The 25345-nt window shown below is 36.7% G+C and overlaps 1 protein-coding gene across 6 annotated transcripts; it reads right to left on the bottom strand.

The window, feature by feature from the left end:
• Positions 1-1527: 1527 nt before the first annotated feature.
• Positions 1528-25279, bottom strand: ZNF570 (zinc finger protein 570). 6 transcript variants are annotated; one of them, XM_005218896.5, is made up of 5 exons: positions 25154-25279; positions 24091-24164; positions 19731-19857; positions 19317-19412; positions 1528-7303 (listed from the first exon to the last, which is right to left on the bottom strand). In XM_005218896.5, exons 2-5 carry the CDS (start codon positions 24121-24123, stop codon positions 5949-5951), a joined length of 1611 nt encoding a protein of 536 aa, XP_005218953.1. In that variant the 5' UTR covers positions 24124-24164; positions 25154-25279; the 3' UTR covers positions 1528-5948. The 6 variants fall into 6 exon arrangements, with proteins under 6 accessions (XP_005218953.1, XP_059732476.1, XP_059732474.1 ...); XM_059876493.1 differs by having other exon boundaries at positions 24091-24147; XM_059876491.1 differs by having other exon boundaries at positions 25072-25159.
• Positions 25280-25345: the final 66 nt, after the last annotated feature.

The following is a 25345-nucleotide window of genomic DNA, read 5'->3' as shown; positions in this document are numbered from 1 at the left end:
TCTTGCCACCTCTTTTTAATATCTTCTGCTTCTGTTAGGTCCATACCATTTCTGTCCTTTATCGAGCCCATCTTTGCATGAAATGTTCCCTTGGTATCTCTAATTTTTTAACATTAACATTGTGGCCAAGTGGAATTTATCCAGGTCCTGTGAGGGTGTTTCAACATAGGAACCCAATGTAATGTGCTACATTTATAAAATAAAGAGGAAAAATCTAAATAATCATATCAACTGATGCCGAAATCTGTCTGAATTAAAACTATAAAACTCTTAGGACAAAATATAGGTGTAAATCTTTGTGACCTTGGATTAATGGTTTCTTAGATATGATTCCAAAGGAAAGAAATAGACAAATTGGAATTTATCAAAATTAAAAACTGTTTTGCTTCAAAGGGCACTGCCAAGAAAGTAAAGAGAGAACCTACAAAAATGGGATAATGTTTATAAATAACATATCTGATAAGTGACTTGTCTGAGTCCTTTTGCTCTAAGGAATACCATAGCTGAATGGCTTATCCACAACAGAAATGTGTCACAGTTCTTGAGGCTGGAAAATTCAAGATGAAGGTGCTGGTAGATTCCATGTCTGGTGAGGGTCTACTTTCTGTTTCATAGGTGGATATCTTTTCACTGTGTGCTAACATGGCAGAAGGAGCAAGTGAGCTCTTTGGGCTCTTTTATAAGGGCACTACTCCCATTTGTGAGGGCTCTGCTTTTATGACATAATTGTCCTCTGAATGCCCCGCCTCCAAGTACCTTTACATTTGTCATTAGGGTTTGACACGTGGATTTGTATTTGTGGGGGCGGGGGGACACAAACATTCAGACCATAGCAGAACTTGTATGTAGAGTACATGAAACACTCTGATAGTTCAACAATAAAAAGAACGCCATTGTTAGGGACTGAGTATGCCTATGTTGAAATCCTAACCCACAACTGGAAGTTGCAGCCTTTGGGAGGTAATCATTTCATAGTGTATAAATATACCAAGTGGGCTTCTCTGGTGGCTCAGAGGGTAAAGCATCTGCCTGCAATGTGGGAGACCCAGGTTCGATTCCTGGGTCGGGAAGATTCCCTGAAGAAGGAAATAGCAACCCACTCCAGTACCCTTGCCTGGAAAATCCCATGGACGGAGAAGCCTGGTAGGCTACAGTCCATGGGGTCATAAAGAGTTCAACACGACTGAGTGACTTTAGTTTCTTTTCTTTTTCTCTCTAAATATACCAAAACATTACATTGTACATTTTAAATATATATAATTGTTTCAGTCATACCTCAGTAAAGCTGGGGGAAAAAAGAATGATGGGGAAAAAATTGTGTAGTAAGTAGGCTATAAAACTCTCAGCATAAAAATACAGTCATGCTCAAAACACTGATCCCTAGAGGAAAAGTCACCAGATTAACAGTGATTGCATTTGGAAGTCGATTGTATACAAACTTCTTTCTGAAGAAAATGGTGACTATGGGTTGAATGAATGGTGAATATGGCGTGTCTGAGGTACAGTGAAGAAATAACTGAAAAAGCAAACATTAAATGTTTTTTTTATTATGAAATAGTTTAAATATACAGAAAGATACAGAGAATAAAACCCCACAACCAGCTTTATTATTTTAGAAGAATTGGTATTTTTTCAACAAATGATTTCTCATTTTTCTCCCTCTCCAGAGGTCATCACAATTTGATGATTATTTCCATAAATGTTATTACAGTATTTTCATATGGTATTCAGCCATGAAAAAATACATAATTTTGATTTGCATGTTTTCAAACTTTATATAAATAAGTAGAACCATATCATACAAAATACCCCCTAGTTCAATTTCAGTATTGTTTCTCAGATGTATCCATGTTGACAGAAATATCTCTAGTTCCTTCATTTAAAGTCTAACATTTAAACCCCAATAATTTTTTTGATTCCCTAAAACTTTTCATTTCTACAAACACTGAAATGGGTCTTCATGTACATCTCCCTGAACCCAAGAGGCTCTGTAGAGGTTTAAGTTGAATTTCTGGGTCAAAGAGTATCCATATCTTCAACTTTACTAGATATTGACAAATTCTTTTTAAAAAACTACAGTAAGTCCCCTACACAGGAATGAGTTCTGTTCCAAGAGAATGTTTGTAAGTCCAATTTTTCCAAGTCCAACTGTTAGCCTGGGTACCCAACTGACACAATTGGCTATATAGAACTCTACTGAAATAGCTTTCCCTGGAGAAGGGAATGAATGGCAACCCACTCCAGTATTCTTGCCTCGAGAATTCTGTGGACTATTCACACAAATAATACATAAAAAGCAAAAAATAAAGAACACATTTTTAATCTTATAGTACAGTACCTTGAAAAGTACAGTAGTACAGTAAAACAGCTGGCATACAGGGCCTGGCATCAAGGGAACAGGCAAGACTTATTGACTGAAGGAGGGAAATAGGATATGGTAGAACTGGATTGTCAGCAATAGAAGATATCAGCTACATCACTGCCTGCTTTTACGCTTGCTTCTGGACATCCTGGACTTGAAACAAAGATACTGTACTACTGTGCTCTATACTGTGAAGTACACAAAAGCACAGCTACTTGTAGAGGATGGACGCGTGTCACGAGGTACGCCAGACATGAAAACTAACTTACATGACTGGACATGTAAATGCACATACACATCTTTGAAAGCTTGCAACTTGAAGGTTTGTATGTAGCGGACTTACTGTATTTTCAACTGCATTGTATGATTATTTCTATTGCTCCACACCTTTCCAGTAATTAGTACTGTGATGCTTTTGAAATAGTTCATTGTGATTTTGTTTCCCTCACTGCCATGATGTATACTGTCAATTCTTTTACTACTCCCAAATCCATCCTTTCTCTACTGGTATTTAAACCATCTTTATCATATGCAAATTTTCTACAAGTAGATTTGGTTCAATAATTTTATTGCTGTTCTTTAGAAGTCACACTTCATAGACTAATTTTAAGATTTTATGTGAAATTAAAGGGCAAAAAGGCCTATTGAGGAATTTTGTTGGAATTGCAGTGAATTTGTTAAATCAGAAATAACGGACAACTTTATTATCTTGAGTCTCTTCAGCCTAGGCTACATAATACCCTTTGATTTATTTTATTCTTCTTCAGTTTTCTGGACCTAGAAAATCTATTAACTCCTTGAGGATCTGGTCTTTGTATCGATCATGTTGTCTCCTCCTGTCTAAATCAGTGTGTGGCAAACAGCAGCTACTCAATATTCACTGAATGAATGAAACTGTATATATATGTGTGTGTGTGTGTGTGGTTTGTAATTTTCTTCTCAATCCCCTTTTGATTTCAGTTTTATAATCACCTGATAAAAATTTATAAACTTTGTCTTTTTTTCTGTAGTATCAAACAGTTTAGATGAAATCACCTAGATTAACCCATACTGTTACTTGGGACTGATGTCTTTTTATGCTGCAGTATGAATTCTTGAGGTTTTAGAGTTAACTGCAATACTCTCCGTGCTTGATCTAAATAGAAGTTCTGTATTTTTCTCATTTTCTTTAATTACTTTATCTAATTCTTTCTCTTTAGAAACCTAAACCCAGCTGTGTTATATAGTTCTACTTCTATTACTTGCCTATAGTAAAAACACTCCTACATACATTCTAAAGTTTTTAGGTTGTCCCAGTTGTGACCTGCTGCTTTCCATGGATGTTCTTCTTTGTCTACTAAGGAATCTTGTTTTAGCTGTAAGGATTAAATGAGTTAATATATGTTATGTAGAATAGTGCCTGGTGCATAGTAGGCACTCAATACATGTTAGCTATTATTTAATTGAAGATCTGCTATATTTGATGCACTAGGTGAAGTACTTTGCATGCAAATTTCTTACTTAATATGCACCAATCTACAATAGACACTATTTCATTTAATATTCACATTTCTACACTACAGTGTCCTTTATTATCCCTATTTTAAGAATTAAAGAAAACCCTGAGTTTCAGACAAGTCAAGCAAATTGTCACAATGTCACAAGTCAAATTCACACAATGCCAGAATAGTAGGAGAGCTATGATTTTCCAGAATCTAAGCTCTTAGTCCTGGTAAGTGCTAGATCTAGTGCCTAGATCTGAGAGAGAAACAAATAAAATAAGGCTGAAATGTATAAGAACTAGATAATGAAGTTCCTCATAGACAGTTTTAAAGACTGTAGATGTTAAAGAACAACAGCAAGGCAGTGATGTATTATTATACTTGAAAATGTTCATTTTGGGTGCATGGTGGGAAATGAATTTAAGGGGACCAAAAATTGATACAGAAAGATCTGTTAGAAAGCTATAGAGTGATCCTCATGATTGGTCAACAGAAACTAATAGAATTCTATAGCTGAAACTACCATTTAGTAATCACTTTTGAAAATCCAGATGCACATTAGAAATAGCTTGGATGCTAATTAGATTAGAATTAGCTTGGATGCTAATACACAAATGCCCAGGTATTACTTTTCCCCCCAAAACTCCAGATGTGATTCTAATGAGCAGCCATGTTTAAAAACAACTGGACTATATGATGATCTTTTACTTTTATCTAGTTTCACTTTTTCTATTTCATATTCAGTTCTCCCATTTCATTTACTTGGTTTTCCAATCTCTGTCTCATTTTTTGTTGTTCTCAAGCCTTTATCAAGTGTAGTAGAAAAGCTTTTGTATACATACATACATATATAATATTATATGTGTTTTTAAAATATGAATTTTTGCTTAGCGAAAAAATTTATGACATTTTGGCTCCACTTGTTTGACTAAGTATGAATAGAATGCTAGATTTCTAATTTATATTCACTCAAAACTTTGATATAGTCCCACTTATTCTGGCATCTAGTATTACTGGTAAAAGTCTAGAAAGCTTATTATTTTAGTGATTAAAAAAAATTTTTTTTGAATGATGCTTGAAACTTCAATTCCGAGAATATAAAGAAATACTATGTTGTTAAAAAAACAAACAAGAAATTAACACGTGATACAGTAACTATAGACTTGGTTCAAATTTCAGAAAATTTTATGCTAGAGTCCATTATTAGTCTTCATATCTTACTCAAGATTCCACACTGTATTTAGTTGCATTGGGCATGAAACAAATTCTGATAAATTCTCTTTTCATTTTTATTGTTACAAATATTTTCTAATTTTCCTTGTTATGGTTTCTTAGATATACCCATCATTTAAAAGTGGACATTTAATTTCCAAATACATGGGTTTTTAAAGTATCCTTGATATTAATTTCTAATTTTGATATTAATTTCTCATTTACATGCTTTCTTCTGTGCACTCACCCTCTGTGCTTTTCCAGTCTTTTAACTTCATTGAAGCTTTTGATGGCTAAGTCAAAGATCTCTCTTGGTAAATGTCACATTGCACTTGAAAATATGTAGGTTATTTTCAAATATTTTTTCATACCGATTCCTAACATAATTCCACAGTGATAAAAGAGAACAGACTCTTTATGATTTAAATACTTTTAGACCATGAAACATTTGCACCTCATTTTACATCCCTGGATATGTTACAGAGTCTCTTGGTTTATAGTCTATGGGAACTTCAATAGAACTTATATCCTACTGTTGTGTGAAAATTATATAAATCTTAATTATGTTGAATTGGTTCATAAATAGTTCTTTTCTATTCTATATCCTTCTACTTTTCTGCCTATTCACTCTATTAATTTTTGAGAGTTTGATATTGAAACTCCAACTAAAAGTCTTAATTTATCTACTTAAAAAAATAATTGTAATATATAGTGGAACTATATAACTTTGTTTTGTATTTTCCAAGTCTCCTTTAAATGTGTTGTCATACTTTGATAATTAAAAAATTTTTTAAAAAAGAGAGCTATAGAGTGATCCATGTGAGGTGAATCTTAAACTGGGATGGCAATATTAGAGAAAAGAGTATAAATTCCAAAAATATTTATGAAATAGTCTAAAGGACTTGGTGACTGACTGGATTGGGTGGTGAGAGTGACTCCCCAAGATGGATTCTCTGATGATGAGCAAGGTGGGCATGCTGCCTGAAAGTTTTCTTGCATTCCTTACATTCATAGGGTCTCTCTCCAGTATGAATTCTCTGGTGTTGGGCAAGGGATCCACAGTAACTAAAAGCCTTTCCACAAACATTACATTCATAAGGCTTCTCTCCAGTATGAACTCTCTGATGTTGAGTAAGGGATGAATCATTGCTAAAAGCCTTCCCACATTTAATACATTCATAGGGTTTCTCTCCAGTATGAACTCTCTGATGTTGAGCAAGGTAGGCAATCTGGCTGAATGCTTTCCTACATTGCTGACATTTGTAAGGTTTTTCTCCAGTATGAATTCTCTGATGTTGAGCAAGGTGTGAATTCTGGCTGAAAGCCTTCCCACATTCCTTACATTCATAGGGTCTCTCTCCAGTATGTATTCTTTGATGTACAGTAAGGTATGCACGAAGGCTAAATGCTTTCCCGCAGACATTACATTCATAAGGTTTCTCACCAGTATGAACTCTCTGGTGTTGAGCAATAGATGATCTATTGCTAAATGCTTTCCCACATTCAATACATTCATAGGGTTTCTCTCCAGTATGGACTCTCTGATGTTGAGCAAGGTAAGCAAACTGGCTGAAGGCTTTCCTACACACCTTGCATTCATAAGGTTTTTCTCCAGTATGAACTCTCAGGTGTTGAACAAGGTGTGCATTCTGACTGAAGGCTTTCCTACATTCCTTACACTCATAAGGTTTTTCTCCAGTATGAATCCTCTGATGTTGAACAAGATTTGATCTCTGGCTGAATGCTTTCCCACATTCTACACATTTATAGGGTTTCTCTCCAGTATGAATTCTTTGATGAAGAGTAAGGGATGAGCTCTGGCTGAAGACTTTTTCACAGTCATTACATTTCAGAAGTTTCTTCTCTGTATAGATACTCTTAGGCTTAATGGCAATTAATTTTTTTTTTAAGCTTTTATGTGTGTTATGTTTATGTACTTTCTCCTCTTTGGGGATTATCTGTTGTGTATGAAGTAGTGTGTTGGGATGGAAACTTCTCCAAGTTTTGTTATATTCTTGTCCTCTTTCATTAACAGGGGCTTCTTCATGAGTGATTGTCTCTTCCTTGAAACATGCTTTCTGATTCATTGGTTGTCCTTCAAGATGGCCCTCACATTTCCATTCTTCTTTCAAACTGGAGTACTCAAGGCCATAGCTTGTAAGTTTTTCTATTACCTTCTGAGATGATTGTGGTTCATAAATGTCCTGCTTTGGGGTTAATTCTTCAGTCTCACACATAGATTCCCAGTCTGAAAAATAAGAATAATAAAAAAATACTCTATTAAGTACCAGAAGGTACATTTATTAAAGTGCATCTATAAAGTGTGTGAATTTAACGGCACATAAGAACACTGGTTTTTGTAGTTCTGAAGAGTACAAAAACAATAACTGAAAATAAGTCATGGAGTACCTGGAGGAAAAGAGTGGAGAAGACTCCTGAAAGTCCCTTGGACTGCAAGGAGGTCAAACCAGTCAGTCCTAAAGGAAATCAACCCTGAATATTCATTGGAAAACTAATACCGAAGCTCCAATACTTTGGCCATCTGATGTGAGAGCTGACTCACTGGAAAAGACCCTGATACTGGGAAAGATTGAGGGCATGAGGAGAAGGGGGCAACAGAGGATGAGATGGTTGGATGGCATCACTGACTCAACGGACATAAGTTTGAGCAAATTCCAGGAGACGATGATGGACAGGGAGGTCTGACGAGCTGTTGTCCATGGTGTCACAAAGAGTTGGACACGACTGAGTGGCTGAACCACAACAACAAACTCGAGGAGGAATGATTAGAATTATAAGGAAATCAATACAGTAAATCATAGGTCAATAAGGATTTATGTAGGTGGTTGGACCTGGTTATAATTCTATGCATGTATGAATAATACAGGAACTGAAATAATCTCCACTCTTATGGTTACTTCTTTCAAGAACATTCATTGAACCTTGTGCCAGGTACTGTTCTATATGCTTTCAGTTTCATTTCAAAAAGAAATGAAGATCCTTACCTTCATGGATCTTACACTCTTAGGGAGACCAGAAATAAATGCTAAATAAGTAAATTTTGTTGTATGTTAGAAGGTACTAAGTGCTATGGAAAAAGAAAAGCAGGGTAAGAGAGATCAGGAGTGATGGTGAAGTCAAAGGAGGGAATCATAAATAAGTTAACACTGAAACAAAGAATTGAAGGAAGTGAAAAAGTTAGTCACTTAGATATTCAGACAAAGAACATTCTGGACAGAAGAAACAGCCTAAAAGCAAAGGCATGTTTGGTTTGTCTGAGGAATAACAAGAAGGTTAATGTGGCTAGAGAGGGGTGAGATGAAGTCAGAGGTAAAGGATAATTAAGATTATTTAAGCTTTATAGGCTTCCTAAGGAACTTGGCTTTTACTCTGAGTGAGATGGAGAGCCACTGAAGTGGTATGAGTAGTATGAGTGGTAAGAGCCAATGAAGTGGTATGAGTACAGAAGTGACATCTAGTTACAGTTTAGTGAAATTACTGGAAGGTGGAGAGCAAGAAGAGAAGAAAAGGGACCTACTATTGTAGCAATCAATGTGAAAAATAATAATTATTTAGACCAGAGAGATATCAATGAAGATATAAAGAGGTAGTCAGATTCTATTTAATTTTTTCTCTTGGAAAGGCCAAGAAGATAGCCTTACAGATTGGATATAGAATGTAACAGAAAGAGATAAGATGAACATGCCTTCCAAGTTTATGGTTTGAACAATGGAAAGATGGAACAGCTGTCAACATTGGCCAGTGAACCCTCCCACACTGTTGACAGAGAACAAACTAGTAAGGAGAGGGACACAGGGGGATGCAAGATAGGGGCAGGGGATTTAGAGGTACCAACTGCAATGCATAAAATAAGCTACAAGAATATACTGTACAGGGCAGAGAATATAGAGAGTATTTTATAATTACTGTAAATGAAGTATAATTTATAAAACTTTTGAATCACTATGTTGTATATCTTAAACTAATGTAATACACTAAATCATCAACTATGAGTGCATGCTCAGTTGCTAAGTTGTGTCCAACTTTTTGCGACTCCGTGAACTGTAGCCTGCTAGACTCCTGTGTCCATGGGATTTTCCAGGCAAGAATACTGGAGTGGGTTGCCATTTCCTTTTCCAGGGGATCTTCCCAACCCAGGGATCAATACTGTATCTCTTGCACTGGCAGGCAGGTTCTTTATCCTGGAACCATCAGGAAAGCCCACACTAAATCAACTGTACCTCGAAATAAAAAGAAGTCTGGATTCGAGATTTTTAAATTGGAAGTTGCCAGCATATAGATGGTATTTCACAAGTCTGTATTATCAAGAGAATGAGTATATATAGAAGAGAAAGGAGCAAAGGAATAAACCCCAGAGCACTCCAACATAAAGATATTCAGGAAAAGAGGAGAAACCAAAAGATATTAAGAAGGGCAAATGTAAGCAAGAAAAAATCAGAGGTGAGAACATTAATACCACATGATATTAAAGGTTATAATAGAAATCAACTTGTTCAATGATTTATACCAAAAAAGAATAAAATACACTTTCACAATAACATACACAGTTTGGAATATATTATTAAGAAATGACACAAAGGGAATTCTCTGGCTGTCCAGGGATTAGGACTCCATGCTTTCACTGTGGAGGGTCGGGTTCAATCCCTGGTCAGGGAACTACAATCTTGGAAACCAAACACAGCAGATAAAAAGATGAAAGAAATGTCATGAACATAATTAATAAAACAATGGCTAATAACAGTAATCATTAATAAGAATTATCTTTCTTTATATATAAAGTATACATTGGTACTTGCAAAACACCACATAGATAAAGGCACATAATAGAACATAGAAGCTATGTGGGAAAGTACTATACTATTTATACTTCTTTTTTTCAAATAAGAATATTATCTTGCAATTTTAGAATCAATTTTAAAAAGCAATAGAAGAAAGCATAAGGAAAAAAACTTTACAGTTCTAATAAGGGACCACCCCCTAAAAACTGAATAAATGGAAAAGATGCACAACCTTGCTTTTTATATGAGGAACCAACATGGTAAAGCCACAAAGTCTCATCAAATTTACCTATTATGTTCATTCAATTACAGTCAAAGCCTACTGTGATTTCTTAAAAGAACTATGCAATAAAGAATGTGGCAGGCCTTTGTCCCTGTTTCCCAAGAGGTAACCTCTAAGTCATCTGAACTCCTGGAAGGAGGTCTTTGGTTATTCATGGTGAGCCTCTTGGACTACACCTGATATTAACACTAATAAGGTGACTCATGATGAGTCCTTAGGTCGTTTTTGCTAAGGAGATGACTCAGGCTGGAGGCAAACCATGTTGGAAAGACCAACCATATGATCAGAGGGTTGGAGCTTTGAGCCACCATATCAGTCTGACTTTTGGGAAAGGAAGAAAGGCTTGGAGATTAAGTCACATTGGGTAATGATTCACTCAGTCATGTCTACATACTGAAACAAAACAAAACTTAACCTCCTCCTGCCGCCCCTCCTCCCCAAAAACACTAAAAACTCTGGACACTGAAGCTCAAGAGAGCTTCCCTGGCTGGTAATATTCTTTTGAATACTGAGATGCCTGATGGGCCCTTACGACAACTGAAACCTTACATCTGCAACTTTCCTGACCTTCCACGTTTGGGGCCTCTCCTTTTGGCTAATTCTCATCTGCAGTCTTTGTTACAGTAAAAGCGTAATCATAATAATATGCTTGAGTTCTGTGAGTCATTCTAGTGAATTATCAAACCTGAGGGTGACTGTAGGCATTCTCAAATGTGCAGCCAGCTGGTCAGAAATAAGGATGGCCCCAAGGATGCCCCAACTTGCAGCTGGTGTCTGAAATAAGTACAACCTTGTAGAATGCTGTCCTCTCAGATTTTACAGTTTGGCAAACTCTTTGCAAGAATTTTTTTCTTTTTTTGAAGAAATTCCCTGGTGGTCCAGAGGTTAGCACTCAACACTTTCACTGCCATGGGTCTGGGTTCAATCCCTGGTCAGGGAACTAAGATCCTGTGAGCCAAACTGTATGGCCAAAACAAAAATATTGTGACTTAAAAAAAAATTTATTTTTAATTCTAAAGTTCACCAAAAAATATACATGAATCTAGGATAGACTATATGTTAGCCCATAAAACAATCTTAATAAATTTTCAAAGAGTGAAATCATACTAAGTATCTTTTTTAATCATAATGGACTGAAGCTATAAATCAATAGCAACATAAAAACTGGAAAATCCACAAATACATGGAAATTAAACAGCACACATTTACACAATCAATGGGTCAAAGAAGAAATCACAGAGGAATTTAAAAATATCTTACAATAAATGAAAATAAAAGTGCAACATACCAAAATTTATGGGATGCATCAGAAATTGTTATAGCTGTGAAGGTTTACATCACAAAAGAAGAAAAATATCAAATAAATATTAACTAGAAAAAGAGCAAACTAAACCAAATGTAGAAGAAAGAAGAAAAAATAATAAAGATTCAAGCAGAGATAAACCAAACAGAAAATTTTAAAAGCAATAGAAAGAATCAATTAAACCAAGAGTTTGTTTTTCAGTAAGATCAACAAAACTGATGAAACTTTAGACTGAAAGAGCAATTCAACTGAAGTCAGAAATGACTCCAGTCAGAGCAATTAGGCAAGAAAAGCAAATAAAAAGCACTGAAATTAGAAAAGGGGAAATAAAATCATTTCTGTTTGTAGACAACAATGATCTTACACATAGACATTCTTAACACTCCACAAAAGAAAAACAAACACTTGTTACAACAAACTCAGGACAGAGTCAGAATACAAAGTCAACATACACCAATCAATTGCATTTCTATACATTAACAATGAACAATCTGAAAAGAAAATTAAGGAAACAACTCCATTTACCACAGCAACAGAAAGAATAAAATACTTCAGAATTAATCAAGGTGAAAGACTTATACAATGAAAACTATAAAACATTGGTGAAAGAAATTAAAAGATAATTGTAAATAAATGGAGACATCCTGTGTTCATGGATTAGAAGTTAATACTGTTAAGATGTCCACACTACCCAAAGCTATCTACAGATTCAATGCAATATCTATCAAAATCCCAGTGACTTCTCCAGAAATAGAAAAATCAATCCTAAAATTCATATGTAATCTTAATGGACTCTGAATAGTCAAAAGAATCTTGAAAAGGAAGAAGGTAGTTGGAGGTGTCACACTTCCTGATTTCAAAACATATTACAAAGCTACAGTACACAAAACACTGTGATATGACATAAAGATATATGTGTGTGTGTGTGTGTGTGTGTGTGCGCGCGCGCATGTGTGTATAGCAAATAGAGAGCTCAGAAATAAATCCTTATATATATTGTCAAATGATTTTTGATGAGTGTGCCAAGACCTTTCCATGGGGAAAAGGACAGGCTTTTCAATAAATGATGCTAGAAAAATTAAATATCCACGTGTAAAACAAAGAAGTTGTTACACCACACATAAAAATTAACCCAAAATGGATAAAAGACTTAACCTAAAACTTAAAACTAAAATACTCTTAGAAGGAAACATAGGGAAAAATCTTCATGACATTATATTTAGCAATGATTTATTGGTTATGATACGAAAAGCATAGGTAATAAAAGAACAAAGTAGACAAATTGAACTTCATGAAAATTAAAGACTTACTGTGCATAAAGGACACAATCAACAGAGTGAAAGGCAACCCACAGAGATTATGGGAAAAAATATTTGCCAATTATGTATCTGAAAAGAGGTTAATATTCAGAATACATAAAGAACTGCTAAAACTCAACAATTACACAATTAGATTATTAGACTGGACAAAAAAATGTTTAGTTATATACTGTTCACAAAAGAAACACATAGAAAGTAAGAGAGTAAAGGAGTGAAGAAAACTACACTAAAGAAAGTTACAAAAGAAGGCCTTTATAAAGTTCTATCAAGCTAAATAGTTAAGGGAAGAATCATCACTAAAGAGTAATAATAATAGAATTCACCAAAAGATAATCTTTCTGGGATTACCAGAAAGATAATCCCCAAAACATATTATAAAACACTTTCATAATACTGCTCAAGGGGATTTTTTAAAAAAATCAATAGACTCAGAAGAATTGACCAGCACAGTTATTGAGCTTAATCCAATGAACATATATCAAATGCTGTACTACACAAGCAGCAGACATTTTCCAGAACACACAGTTTATCAAAATTTACTCCCTAGGCATAAAATAGGCCTCAAAGTACTTCAAAGCATACTTATTAAACAGACCGTATCCTCCACCTGTAATGTAGTTAAAACAAAAACTTAAATTTGGAATTTAAAGCTTCCAAACAATTCATGGTCAAGAAAAAAAAAATCAGTGGAAATTAGAAAATGCTAAGATATACATGATAACAAAAAGACTACATATTAAAACATGTGGACTCTATTCCTAACATAGTCTTAAATGCTTAGAAAAGAGAAAGCCTCTAAAACACTGAATTATCTAAGTTTAAAAGCTAAAAAAAAAAAAAAAACAACCCTGGTAGTATAGTGGATTTGAATCTGCCTGCCAATACAGAGGACATGGGTTTGATCCCTGGTCTGGAAAGATTCCACATGCCTCGGAGCAACTAAGCCTATGTGCCACAACTACTGAGCCAGTGCTTTAGAGACTGTGAGCTGCAATTACCGAGCCCACACACCACAACTACTGAAGCCAGTGTGGTCTAAGGCCCAAAAGCCTGAACACTGAGCCCACATACTCCGACTACTGAGCCTGCGTGCCTGCAGCCTGTGCTCTGCAACAAGAAGCCACCACAACAAGGAGCCTATAGGCACAAAAATGAAGAGTAGCCCCCACTCACCCCAGTTAGAAAAAGGCTGCACGCAGCAACAAAGGCCAAGCACAACCAAAAATAAAATAAACAAAATTTCTATAAGTATTTTAAAAGAGAGAAAATAGCATAAAAATGTAGGAGGAATAAAATAGAGGAGAACTACCTAACAAAAATTTAAAGATAAATTAGAGACAATCAGTGAGGTAAAAAATGTCTGAAAACATTAATAAGTTGAAAGATTTGTCTCTCTCTTTTTAGAAGGAAAAACAGGTCATGATTACATATACTGCTGCTGCTGCTGCTGAATCGCTTCAGTCATGTCCAACTCTGTGCAACCCCATAGACGGCACTGGAATGGGTTGCCATTTCCTTCTCCAAGGCATGAAAGTGAAAAGTGAAAGTGAAGTCACTCAGTCGTGTCCGACTCAGTGACCCCATGGACTGCAGCCCACCAGGCTCCTCCATCCGTGGGATTTTCCAGGCAAAAGTACTGGAGTGGGGTGCCATTGCCTTCTCTGATGATTACATATACTACCAACTTTAGATAAGAGAAAATAATAACTTTAATAAATTTGAAAACTTACATGAGAAGTATAAATCTTTAGAAAAATACCATAACTCCACAACTATAGGAGAAATAAAAAATAGATTCTTATAATAGTAATTGAATTATTAAATTCTTTTCATACATAAAAAATTCCAGGCCAAGATGAACAAAGTTCTACCAGACATCCAAAAACAAACATTTTTTATATTTTACCCAAAATCTTCTAAGGAAGAAAAAGATTTTATGAGATTAGGACAACTTTGATTCTAAGATCTGACAAGGAGTACACAAAAGGAAAATTGAAGGCCAACCTCACTGACACAGATGCAAAAAACCTAAAGAAAATATTGGCACATAGCAACTAGCTATGAATGGAAAAGATAAAGATAGGTCTGTCTCAGGAATACAAGATTGGTTCAACATTAAAAACATAATTCACTACATAAAAAAGAAAACATCGTCTAATCACCTACAGATATAGAAAAACATTTATTGAAATTCAAAAGCTTTCTACAATCAAAACTCTTAACAAATGGTAATGAAAGGGTATCTACCAGAAACCTTTAAACATCAGAATTATTAGTAACAAAATATTACAGCACTTCCTAGGTGGCGCAGTGGTAAAGAACCTGCCTGCCAATGCAGGAGACGTGTGGGTTTAGTCCCTGGGTCGGGAAGATCCCCTGGAGGACGATCCCCTGGAGGACAGCGTGGCAACCTACTCCAGTATTTTTGCCTGGAGAATCCCCATGGACAGAGGAGCCTCGTGGGCTTACAGTTCATAAGGTGGCAAAGAGTCAGACACGATTGAAGTGACTTAGCATATACAAAGCACTTCAATTGAGGCCAGAAATTGATAAAAATACCTGCCATCACTATTTTGATTCATACTGTATTGGTGATCTAAGGATAATAGAAAAAAGAAATTAAGGATTAAGAATTTAAAGTGAAGAAACTGCCATTATTCACAGACATACTCACCCACAGAAAAAGTAAAGGAGATCTAAAAATTACTAATAGTAGTGCAAGTTTTCCAATGTTGCTAGATATAAGGTCAAAGTATAAAAGTTAATTTTATTTCTGTGTATGAGCAACAAACTGAAAACACAGAGAACGTTTAACACAGGAACAAAATTTAAATGTCTAGAAATTAATCTAATAGAAGATGTGTATGTCCTTTATAGAGAAAATTCTAAAACCCATTGAAAGAATTAAAAAAATCTAAATGAACAGAAAGATAAACTATGTTTACAAATAGAAAAAAAAAATCCAAAATCAGTATGTAGAATAAATAAAATTTAAACCAAAAGCCAATAGCTTTTTGTTGTTTTCTGGTGGAAACAAGCTGACCTAAAAACTTCAGTTAGATGTCCAAAGGGCAAATTCTGAAGAACATAAAGAAGGTATAGGGACTTACTCTAACAAATATTCAGTTTTTACATTAAAAATTTTTTTTAAGATAATGTGGTACTTTCAAGAGAGAGGGGACATATGTATACCTATGGCTGATTCACACTGATATATGGCAGAAACCAACACAATACTATAAAGCAATTATCCTCCAATTAAAAATAAATAAAATGTTTTAAAAGATAGTGTGGTACTGGCGAAAGGAAACAGAATCAATGGAATGGAACAGAGGTCAAAATCAGATTAATAAATATACTATTATGTTGGCCGAAAAGTTCATTAGGGTTTTCTGTGGCATCTTAACTAAAAATCCAAACGAAGATTATGGCCAACCCAATATAACCTGATATATTAAGAGGTAACATTCAGGACAATAAGCAAAGAAAGCTCACTTCTTCAGTAAATGCTAAGACACTTGGTTTTCCATAAGGAGTAGAAATTAAATACTTCAATCTCAAAAATCAATTTTTGGACTATGGCACTAAATGTAAAGAAGAATCTATAGAGGACAGTTTGAGAATACCCATATGACTTCAGAATGCAGAAAGGTTTCTTAAAATATGAAAAATCATAGGCTACACAAATCAAAACTACAATGAGATATCATCTCATACCTGTCAGAATGGTCATCATTAAAAAGACCACAAATAACAAATGATGGTGAGAATGTGAAGGAAATGGAATCCTCCTACACTGTAGGTAGGGATGTAAATTGGTACAGCCACTGTGGAAAACAGTACAGAGGTTCCTCAGAAAACTAAATATGATCAGAAAACTACCGTATGATCTAGCAGTTCCATTCCTGGGTATATATCCAAAGAAAATGAAAACATCAATTCAAAAAGATACAGGCACCTCAGTGTTCATAGCAGCATTGTTTACAACAGCCTGTGCATTAACAGATGAATGGATAAAGCTATGACATACTGGGAGTGGAAGACTTAGTGCTTTCACTGCCATGGGCTCAGGTTTGAACCCTGACTGGGGAACTAAGATCCCACAGTTGCACAGTGTGGCCAAATAAATAAATAAATAAAAGCAACAAGGATATATGGTATAGCACAGGGAGGATAACCAATATTTTATAATAACTTTAAATGAAGTATAATCTATAAAAATACTGAATCACTATGTTATATACCTGAAATATATGTATATCAACAATACCTCATAAAAATATATATCTCTCTCAAACTGAACAAAGGACTGAGCAGGCACTCAACAGAAGAGGAAATCAAATAGCCTTTTATAAATTAGATCCCAAATATTTTTTAGTAATCAAGGAAATTCAGATGACAAGTATAAGTAAATATTTCACACATGTCAAATTTGCAAAAAATTTTAAATTTGTTCATTCTCAGTCTGGAGCAATGAATACTCTCACACACAGCTATTAGAAATGTAAGTTAGTACAAGTAATCTGGAAAGTAAAATAGCATTATGCAGTAAATTCCTGGCTATATTCTCTACATGAACTCCAGCACATGTGCACCATCAGTCACACGTAATAAGGTTCATAGCAGTAACATTTATAATAACAGAAGACTGAAACAATTCAAATGCCCTTCAGTGGATACATGATGATTTTCACAGTGGAATATATTACATTTCACCAGGAAAAAATTTCAATGAAAAATAGTGACTAAAATCAATATAGATGAATCTGAGGAATATAATTTTGAGTTGAAAAAGTCAGAATTACCAGCACAATGTATTTCCATTTTCATAAGAAAATTGAAAATATGCAAATATAAATATTTTGCTTAGGGATATATGTGGAAAAACTACAAAGAAAAGTCAAGAAATGATAAGCAAAGTTGTAGGATAATGGTTACTCTAGTGAGGGGTAGGGATGGGCCAAAAGTAGGGAGCGATACATCACTAAGAAGGAACCCTCAAAGGCCTAAAATGGCACTGATAATCTTCTATTTCTTAAGTTAAGAAGTAGGTACATTTTTTGTTATATTATTACTTAAACTACACAGTTAGGCTAATATATACTTATGTGTGTGTAATTTATTTAATAATAATAATTAATAAAATTTAGCCATGTCTTCTTTGACACTACAGTTCCACATCAAAAATTTTTCTTAGAAATCTGAACAAGAACATAAAAGTTTGAGGAGAGGTAGTCGAGATGGGGGTGGAATGAGATGGGGAGTAGTGTTGACAGAGATATTTACAGAGACCCTAATTTTCTTCTGAATTTTAGTCTTCCATTTTACCTGAATGCATCCTATGTCTGTATGAAAATCATTCCTATACCACAAAGCTAAACTCTTAACCTCTTCTCTCTTAGATGTTTTCTAGCTTCTAACCTGTGTTTTTGTTAAAGCCTATCTTCTCAATTAACCAGATTCTTCTCTCACCTCTCTCTGAGCTTCCTTTATGTCAGCTTTCTTTTTATATATGCTGTTAACAGCTATATTGTATTTCTTCTACAAGCCTATCAATTATTTGATTTTTTACATTTTTGTATAACACCTTAGCATCTTGCAAGTACTCTGTTTAAAGTACAAATTCAATAATCTTGATTAAAAGAATGAGTGAACTGACCATTAAGAGAAAAATGAGGCATTCAGAGATATATTACTACTATTATAATACTAGTAGCTATCAGCTTTTGAGCTCATAATATGAGAGAGGAACTACTGAAAGCACTTTAAAAATATTATCCTAGTTTACAGATGAGAAAACAAAGGCACGGAGAGATTAAGTCAGTTGCTCAAATTTTCACTTCATGTAGGTGTCAGGGTTTGAACTTTACTTTGGTGTTACAGCTGTGCATAGAGCTCAAAAGGTCATCAGATTAAGAAAAGATTCTTTTTTTTTTCCTTCGGATGTTGAAAGCTTTATTTTGAAATTTCATGCAGACAGAAGATGGAGGGCCAGACACAGGGCTGAGGGAGGCTTGTGCACCTGAGCTTGGTAAAGGCTGGAAGAGGGGACTTCCCTTGTGGTCCAGTGGTTAAGAATCTGCATTCCAATTCAGTGGATGCAAAGATCCCATAGGCTGCCGAGCAACTAAGCACCACAACTACTGCGCCCCCAAGATCTAGGGCCCATGCTCTGAAACAAGAGAAACCTGCACACCGCAATGAGAAGCCTTTGCACTGCAACAAGAGAAGCTCTTGAGCCGAAACTAGAGAAAGCATGTGTGCTGCAACAAAGACCAAGCTCAGCCAAAATTAAAACAAAACAGAACAGAAAGGCTGGAAGATGCTTATGAAACTAGAAAAGGAAGGAGACTCAGAGAAGAGGGGGTAAAGTGGGCAAGGAGAGGCAGTTCAGAATATCAGCTTTTGGAGAACAACCTCAAAGGACTCAAGTTTCTACTAAGACCTAGAACATTTGAGAGGAACATGCCAACAACAGAGTGAAGAGGTGCTACCTTTGAGGCAAGCTGGGCTGTACCCTGCAAAGGTTTTCGAGTGCCTATTTCCTCTTCACTCACCTGAGCACAAGTCTTTTGTCATCTCTCTCTTCGCCATCCAGGGCTCCTTCCCTTGTTCCAACAATAATATCACACTTGGTTTAGAAAAGCAAAGTCCTGCATAGATGAAAAGAAACCAAATTTGGTCATGCTGTAGATATCTGAGAACTCACATTCAATTATTTGATCATTGGGGAAGAGGGGGCTTACAGTAAGCCAGAGAAAAATTGATGAGGACATGCATACAACGGACAGGGAAGCTGAAACTTCCAACACAGATTAATAACAGAGCCATTCACTGCCAACTCACAAATATTAACCTGTTACTTTGGCACAGGCAGGAGACATTCCGCCAAACATTACAGATGCTAACCCCCAAAATCACAATGATACCCTTATGAGTAGAAGCTCAGTTTTGCAAGAAGACATTCTTACCCAGTGATACCAAGATCCTGTAGTTCTCCAACATCACATTACTGTACAGATGCCTTTGAGAAGGATTTAGGTAATCCCACTCCTCTTGGGAGAAGTCTACAGCCACATCTCTGAAGGTCACCAACTCCTGAAATGAAATGAAATAACCTTATCTCTTTCCATACTCACCTCATTCATTCTGCCCCAGGCACACAGGGCTCCCAGATATACTTTCAGATGTGGAGAATGTTCCCCCCCAGGGCTTTTGTACTTCTCAGATCATTCTGTATAAAAACAGCAATGTTCTTATCCCAGTTCCCTATTCCCCTAACCCTGCTTATTTTTCTCCATGGTACTTAATTATTCTGTTATTTATTGTCTGCTCCCCACCTCCACTAAAATATAAAGTCCAGGAGGGCAAAGTATGTTTTTGTTTTGGTCACTGCTATATCCCAGTTACAGAAAAGTATCTGACACACATGAGGCTTATTTAAATATTTGCTGAATAAACTGAATTAATGAATGAATGTTTTGCAAAAGTCAAGAAGCTATAAGAGGATGTAAAACGAGACCATAAAGTGCTTACTGTATCTCCCAAAATTGTATTACACCAAGCAAAACAAATCATCAGTTCCATTAAAATGCAAATACTTTAATCCAGAATATTTAAAATTTTGTGTGAAGAAATGAGTCTTCCGTTCAAAATAGTATTTTGGCCTATAGTGGCTAAGCAAAGTTCTTAAAAACTTGGAGTTATGCTATGATTCAGCTGATTCCAGGTTTCCATAATGTGACCATCTAATGAAAACTAATATACATTATGTGTTTGTGTGTGGGGATATATACACACATGTAAATTATTTTCTGGTTTTTTATTTTTTACAAAATTAGAAGAGGTGAATCTGTCAAACCAAGAAGATTATTTTATTGGACATTTTATTCAATTTTGTCATAGTTTAAAAAACTCTCTCTGCAAAATAAAGTTTGAGCAAACTCTGGGAGATAGTGAAGGACAGAGAAGCCTGGTGTGCTGCAGCCCGTGGGGTCACAAAGAGTTGGACACAACTTAGTGACTGAGCAAGAAAATTAAGTATCCTTAAAGTGTTTTTCAACACTCAGCAACTATTTTTCTTAATTATATGAAGTAGTTTGTGAATTTCTCCCTCTTTGACCTAGCAATAACATCCCTAATATATTGCAGAAATGTTCCTGTTTGGTTTGGTCATATACATGCTTCCAAAAATGTTTTCCTTAGCTTACATAGATATGTATAATAAACACATACATTTTTAATATATGATATACACATTCTTCACTGAGTCCTTCATTTATACAGTCAATGAAAATAATTACAGTGTCAATACAAGGAGCTTAAATTCTAACCTTCAAATATCTGACCTCTAACAAAGAACCTCTGAAAATATTTGACCTCTAACCAAATACTTGGTTTCAAACTCCATTCAAAATTATAATCAAACGCACCTGAAGAAACAGTTCCCTTGACCATTTTGCCTTACAAACACGTTGTTCTCAGCAGAGAAGACAACTTCCCCTGAGGCCTTGTCATGTATTTCTCACATCCCTTGTACTATAGCACATGAAGCTGAGGTAAGTGACCTCTTAGCTCCTTATACTTGCTTTCAGACCACTGTCCCACCCTCTTCCCTAAAATATACCTAGTTTTCCATCTCATGAAATCAGGCTGTAGCTGTGTATGATCCCTTCTTCTTTTAATTATCCAGCAGTTTCTGGTAGATACCAATTCTTTGTCATTCCTTGAACACTTTAGTATCTTGTCTTACTGTCACTTTCTCCAATGCTATTCCCATTATACATAATCTTTGGTCACTTCAATATTCATAAAAATAACCCTTCCAACAACCTGGCCTCTCAGTTTTCTGACCCCACTTTCTCCAATAAGCTTGTCCTCCACATTTCTACAGTCACTTTCATGATCATGCCCTAGACCTTGTCATTATCAGTTAGTACCAACCCCACCATAATCTCAATTCTCCTACTCTCACTTTTACCACCTATATTGCAATTCCCACCCCCCCCCCCGCCCCAGTACCCTAATTAGGATGGGCTTCCCAGTGGCGCTGGTGGTAAAGGACCCACCCACCAATGCAGGAGACATATGAGACATGGGTTCAAGCCCTGGGTTGGGAAGATCCCCTGGAGGAAGGCATGGTAATCCACTCCAGTATTCTTGCCAGGAGAATCCCATGGACAGAGGAGCCTGGTAGGCAATAGTCTATGGGTCACAAAGAGTAGGACAGGACTGAAGTGACTAGTATGCATACCCTAATTAGGATCATCCCTTGACCCCACTAGAACCTACAAATCATTAATCTTACATTTTCACTGCTCTTCATTCCCACATACCCTCACATCCTAGAACAACCATTTGTTATAATCACACCCAGGCACATACTCTCAACTTCTCTGCCCCCTTTTCACTTAACTATACTCATCTGGGCCACAGCTATCACTGAGCATACTTGGTTTCTGTACCCTGCACACATTAATTTTTTTTAGAGAAATAATTCTAACTGGTCTCATTTTAAATTCATAATCACTAACTTCAAGTGAACCACAATAATACATTTCTATCTACCTACATGATACAATTCTCTAGTCCATTCATTTCCCCTACCCTCCCAAATGACCATTTGATACTTTCTTCCCTCTCCTCACATCTTCAATCCCTCCATCCTTACTCTCAGCTAAAAATCTACCTTTGTTTCACTGAAAAAAAAAAAAGCCATTTTAAGAGGATTTCCACAAATTCACACAACATCTACATTTTTACTTGCATGTGGGCCATACACTCTGTTTTTTTAATCTCTCTCTCTTTTTTTAATCTTTATTGAATTTGTTACTACTTGTGTTTTATGTGTTGGTTTTCTGGCTGCAAGGCATGTGGGATCTTAGCTCCCCAATCAGGGATGGAATCCATACCCCCTGCATTGGAAGGCAAAGTCTTAACCACTGGACTGCCCGGGAAGTTCCTGGCCCATACACTCTAACTTGATCCTATTACTGTAAATGAACAGCCCACTTACCTAGCAAAGGTCAACCCTTCCATTTGTATCCTAGGCTTCAAATCCTCTCAGCTACTCAAGCACAGTCTTCCAGCAATTCCCTCCTCTCTCCTCTTCATCTTCAATTTCCCTTTCTGCTGCATCTTTAAATCAGCCCACAGACACATACCTGTCCTTAAAAAACCTTTTTGACTATAGTTTTTCCTCCAGTTACCACCTATTTCTCTTCTTTCCTTACAGCTAAACTATGTGAAAGAGTGGTCTCTACTTTTCATTATTTCTCTCCCTGTCCTGAAGAGGAATGACATAATGTGATGTGTAACAGGAACACTGTGGCTGCTCTGTTGAAAACAGACTAAAGACAGTAAGGGTGGAAGTAGAGGGACAAGTTAAGAGAGCATAGCAACAATCCAGGTGAGGAATGATAGTTTACATCAGAATGGAAACTGGTGATAGTAAAAAGAGGTCAGGTTCTGGATATATTTTCAAGGCAGGACAAACAATTTCCTGATGGAAGACTTTTAGCTTGAACACCTTAGATGGGAAGTATGTAAGAAGTTTCTAATTGGTTTTCCTATTTCTATCCTTGTCCCAGTTTCTTTTCAATAGCAGCCAGAGTGAGCCTATTAAATGGCAATCAGATCATGCCATTCCTATGCTCCAGAACTTCCAATGGCTCATTTCACTCAGTTTGAAAAATCTGAATTTGAGGTATCCATTCTACAATCTAATGAAGATGCTGAGTGGATAGCTGGATACATGAGTCTGGATTTCTGGAGAGAGTTCTGGGCTGTATACAGTTTGGTAGTTGTTGGCATATAGATGGTATATAAAGCCGTAAGACAGGGTGCAATCAACAAAGGAATGAGTGTAGATAGAGCAGCAAAGAAGGACTAAGCCCTCTTAGTTAACAGGTACTCAGTAAAAAGTTTGTGGAATGAATGAACTTCTGGATGGAGACTAGAATGAAGAAGTTATTCTGTTTCTAGGGGAACAGCATTTTAGGCAGAGAGAACAGTAAGTGCAAGGCCATGAGTCCAGAATGTACTCAGTTCACTTGCAAAGAAGTTAGCGTGGCTGCAACTGAGTGAGTGTAATACAGACAGAATGAGAAAAATTAGATGAGGTCACAGGGATAGCCAGGGACCAGATTATGTAGGGCCTTGCAGGTCAAGGCAAAGACTTCAGCATTTGTCCAGAATGAGGTGGGAATCCACTGGAGAGTTTTAAAATGTGACGTGATTGGTTACTCAGAAGCTTCAGCAGAAGGAAAATTAATGTCCGCCTGTTTTGAAAAAGGAGGAAAATATTTCAGGAAAAAGAAAACACCAACTCACCTGGTACATGGCTTTAAGAAGTCCAACAGCCATTCTTTACTCCCCTTGACTCTTCTCCTGGGGAATGGCAGTGTCTTTAGATGAGTGAGATGGGGAAGAGAACATGAGAAACCAGGCTTTCCTTGCAGCATACACAATCATCAGCCAAGAATTTTTCTGCTTTTCTTTCCTCTGTTGCACCCTTCCCTCCACTAGAAAGCATAATGGAGACCTAGGAATCTGCTTGCAAACAATTTAACCTGTGCCCAAATAACTTCCTAATTCATTATTTAAACAAGAAATGTTCCAGATTTTACAGTTAAAAACTCCAAGTGATGCAACCATTTGCATAAAGACACAGCTAATAAATAACAGCATTAAAATCAAATAAAGGTCTTTCTGACTCCACTTTCCTTCTCCTCTCCAGTAGGTAAGTGATTCTGTCTCCCCACCACTGCACGGTTTGGGAGATCTTAGTTCCCTGACCAGGGATTGAACCCCGGCCAGGGCAGTGAGAGCACCTAGTCCTAACCACAGGATCGACAGGGAATTCCTAGGTCAGCGGGTTCTGAAACCTGGTGGCACACTGGCATCACCTGGCCGGCTTTAATAGATATTGGTGGCAGAAGAGTCTCATTCGGTCCCCCGCTCCTAAACACACACACACACACACACACACACACACACACACACACACACACACACTCACAGATTCTTAAAAACTACAGCGCCAACCACCATCTTGCACAGATCAGAGCAGCCATGGGTACCGGCAGTTTCACCGTCACCCTCACCAATAGCCCTTAGTCGCAAAAACTATGATGGTCTCACTCACACACTCCAGTCACAAGGAGGCCGAGGACAGAGGAACAAGAGAGGCAGAAACTATCCTTCTGCCTCAACTCAGTCTCACTCTCTGTGGCACCAACCATCGCTCACTCGCACACACATAGTCACATAGATATGATGCATACAGGCACCGCGGGTGACAGGCTCACACACCGTAAGGTAACAACCACCGTCTCACACGAAGTCACACAGAAAGCCAGGGGGCCAACGTCCGGGTGACCCACTTCCTTCCTACCTGCAGAACCGAACTGCCGGAAGACCAGCTCCCAGCCCGGAAGGCTCGCGTAACCTCCCCTCGGGCCCACCTCCTGGTCTGAACCTGATGGAACCCAGCCTCCGCGAGCCCGGAAAGAGGCGACTCGGCCTCCGGAGGACACAAAGGGGCAACGGGCCCAGTGCTCGCGGGGGCCACTGGGAAATGTAGTCC

The sequence above is a fragment of the Bos taurus genome, chromosome 18 (genome assembly GCF_002263795.3).
Source record: "Bos taurus isolate L1 Dominette 01449 registration number 42190680 breed Hereford chromosome 18, ARS-UCD2.0, whole genome shotgun sequence".
NCBI classification, from domain to species: domain Eukaryota; kingdom Metazoa; phylum Chordata; class Mammalia; order Artiodactyla; family Bovidae; genus Bos; species Bos taurus.
The sequence above is the reverse complement of the archived record's forward strand: the minus strand, read 5'-3'. Positions and strand labels throughout refer to the sequence as shown.

Excerpts from the sequence above, each read along its gene's own strand:
- ZNF570 (XM_005218896.5), bottom strand. The coding sequence starts at position 24,123 with ATGGCTGTTGGACTTCTTAAAGCCATGTACCAG. Across the intron at positions 19,858-24,090 it reads TTCTTAAAGCCATGTACCAG|GAGTTGGTGACCTTCAGAGA; the intron begins GTGAGTTGGTGT and ends ATTTCATTTCAG. Across the intron at positions 7,304-19,316 it reads GACAAAAGACTTGTGCTCAG|ACTGGGAATCTATGTGTGAG; the intron begins GTGAGTGAAGAG and ends CTTATTTTTCAG.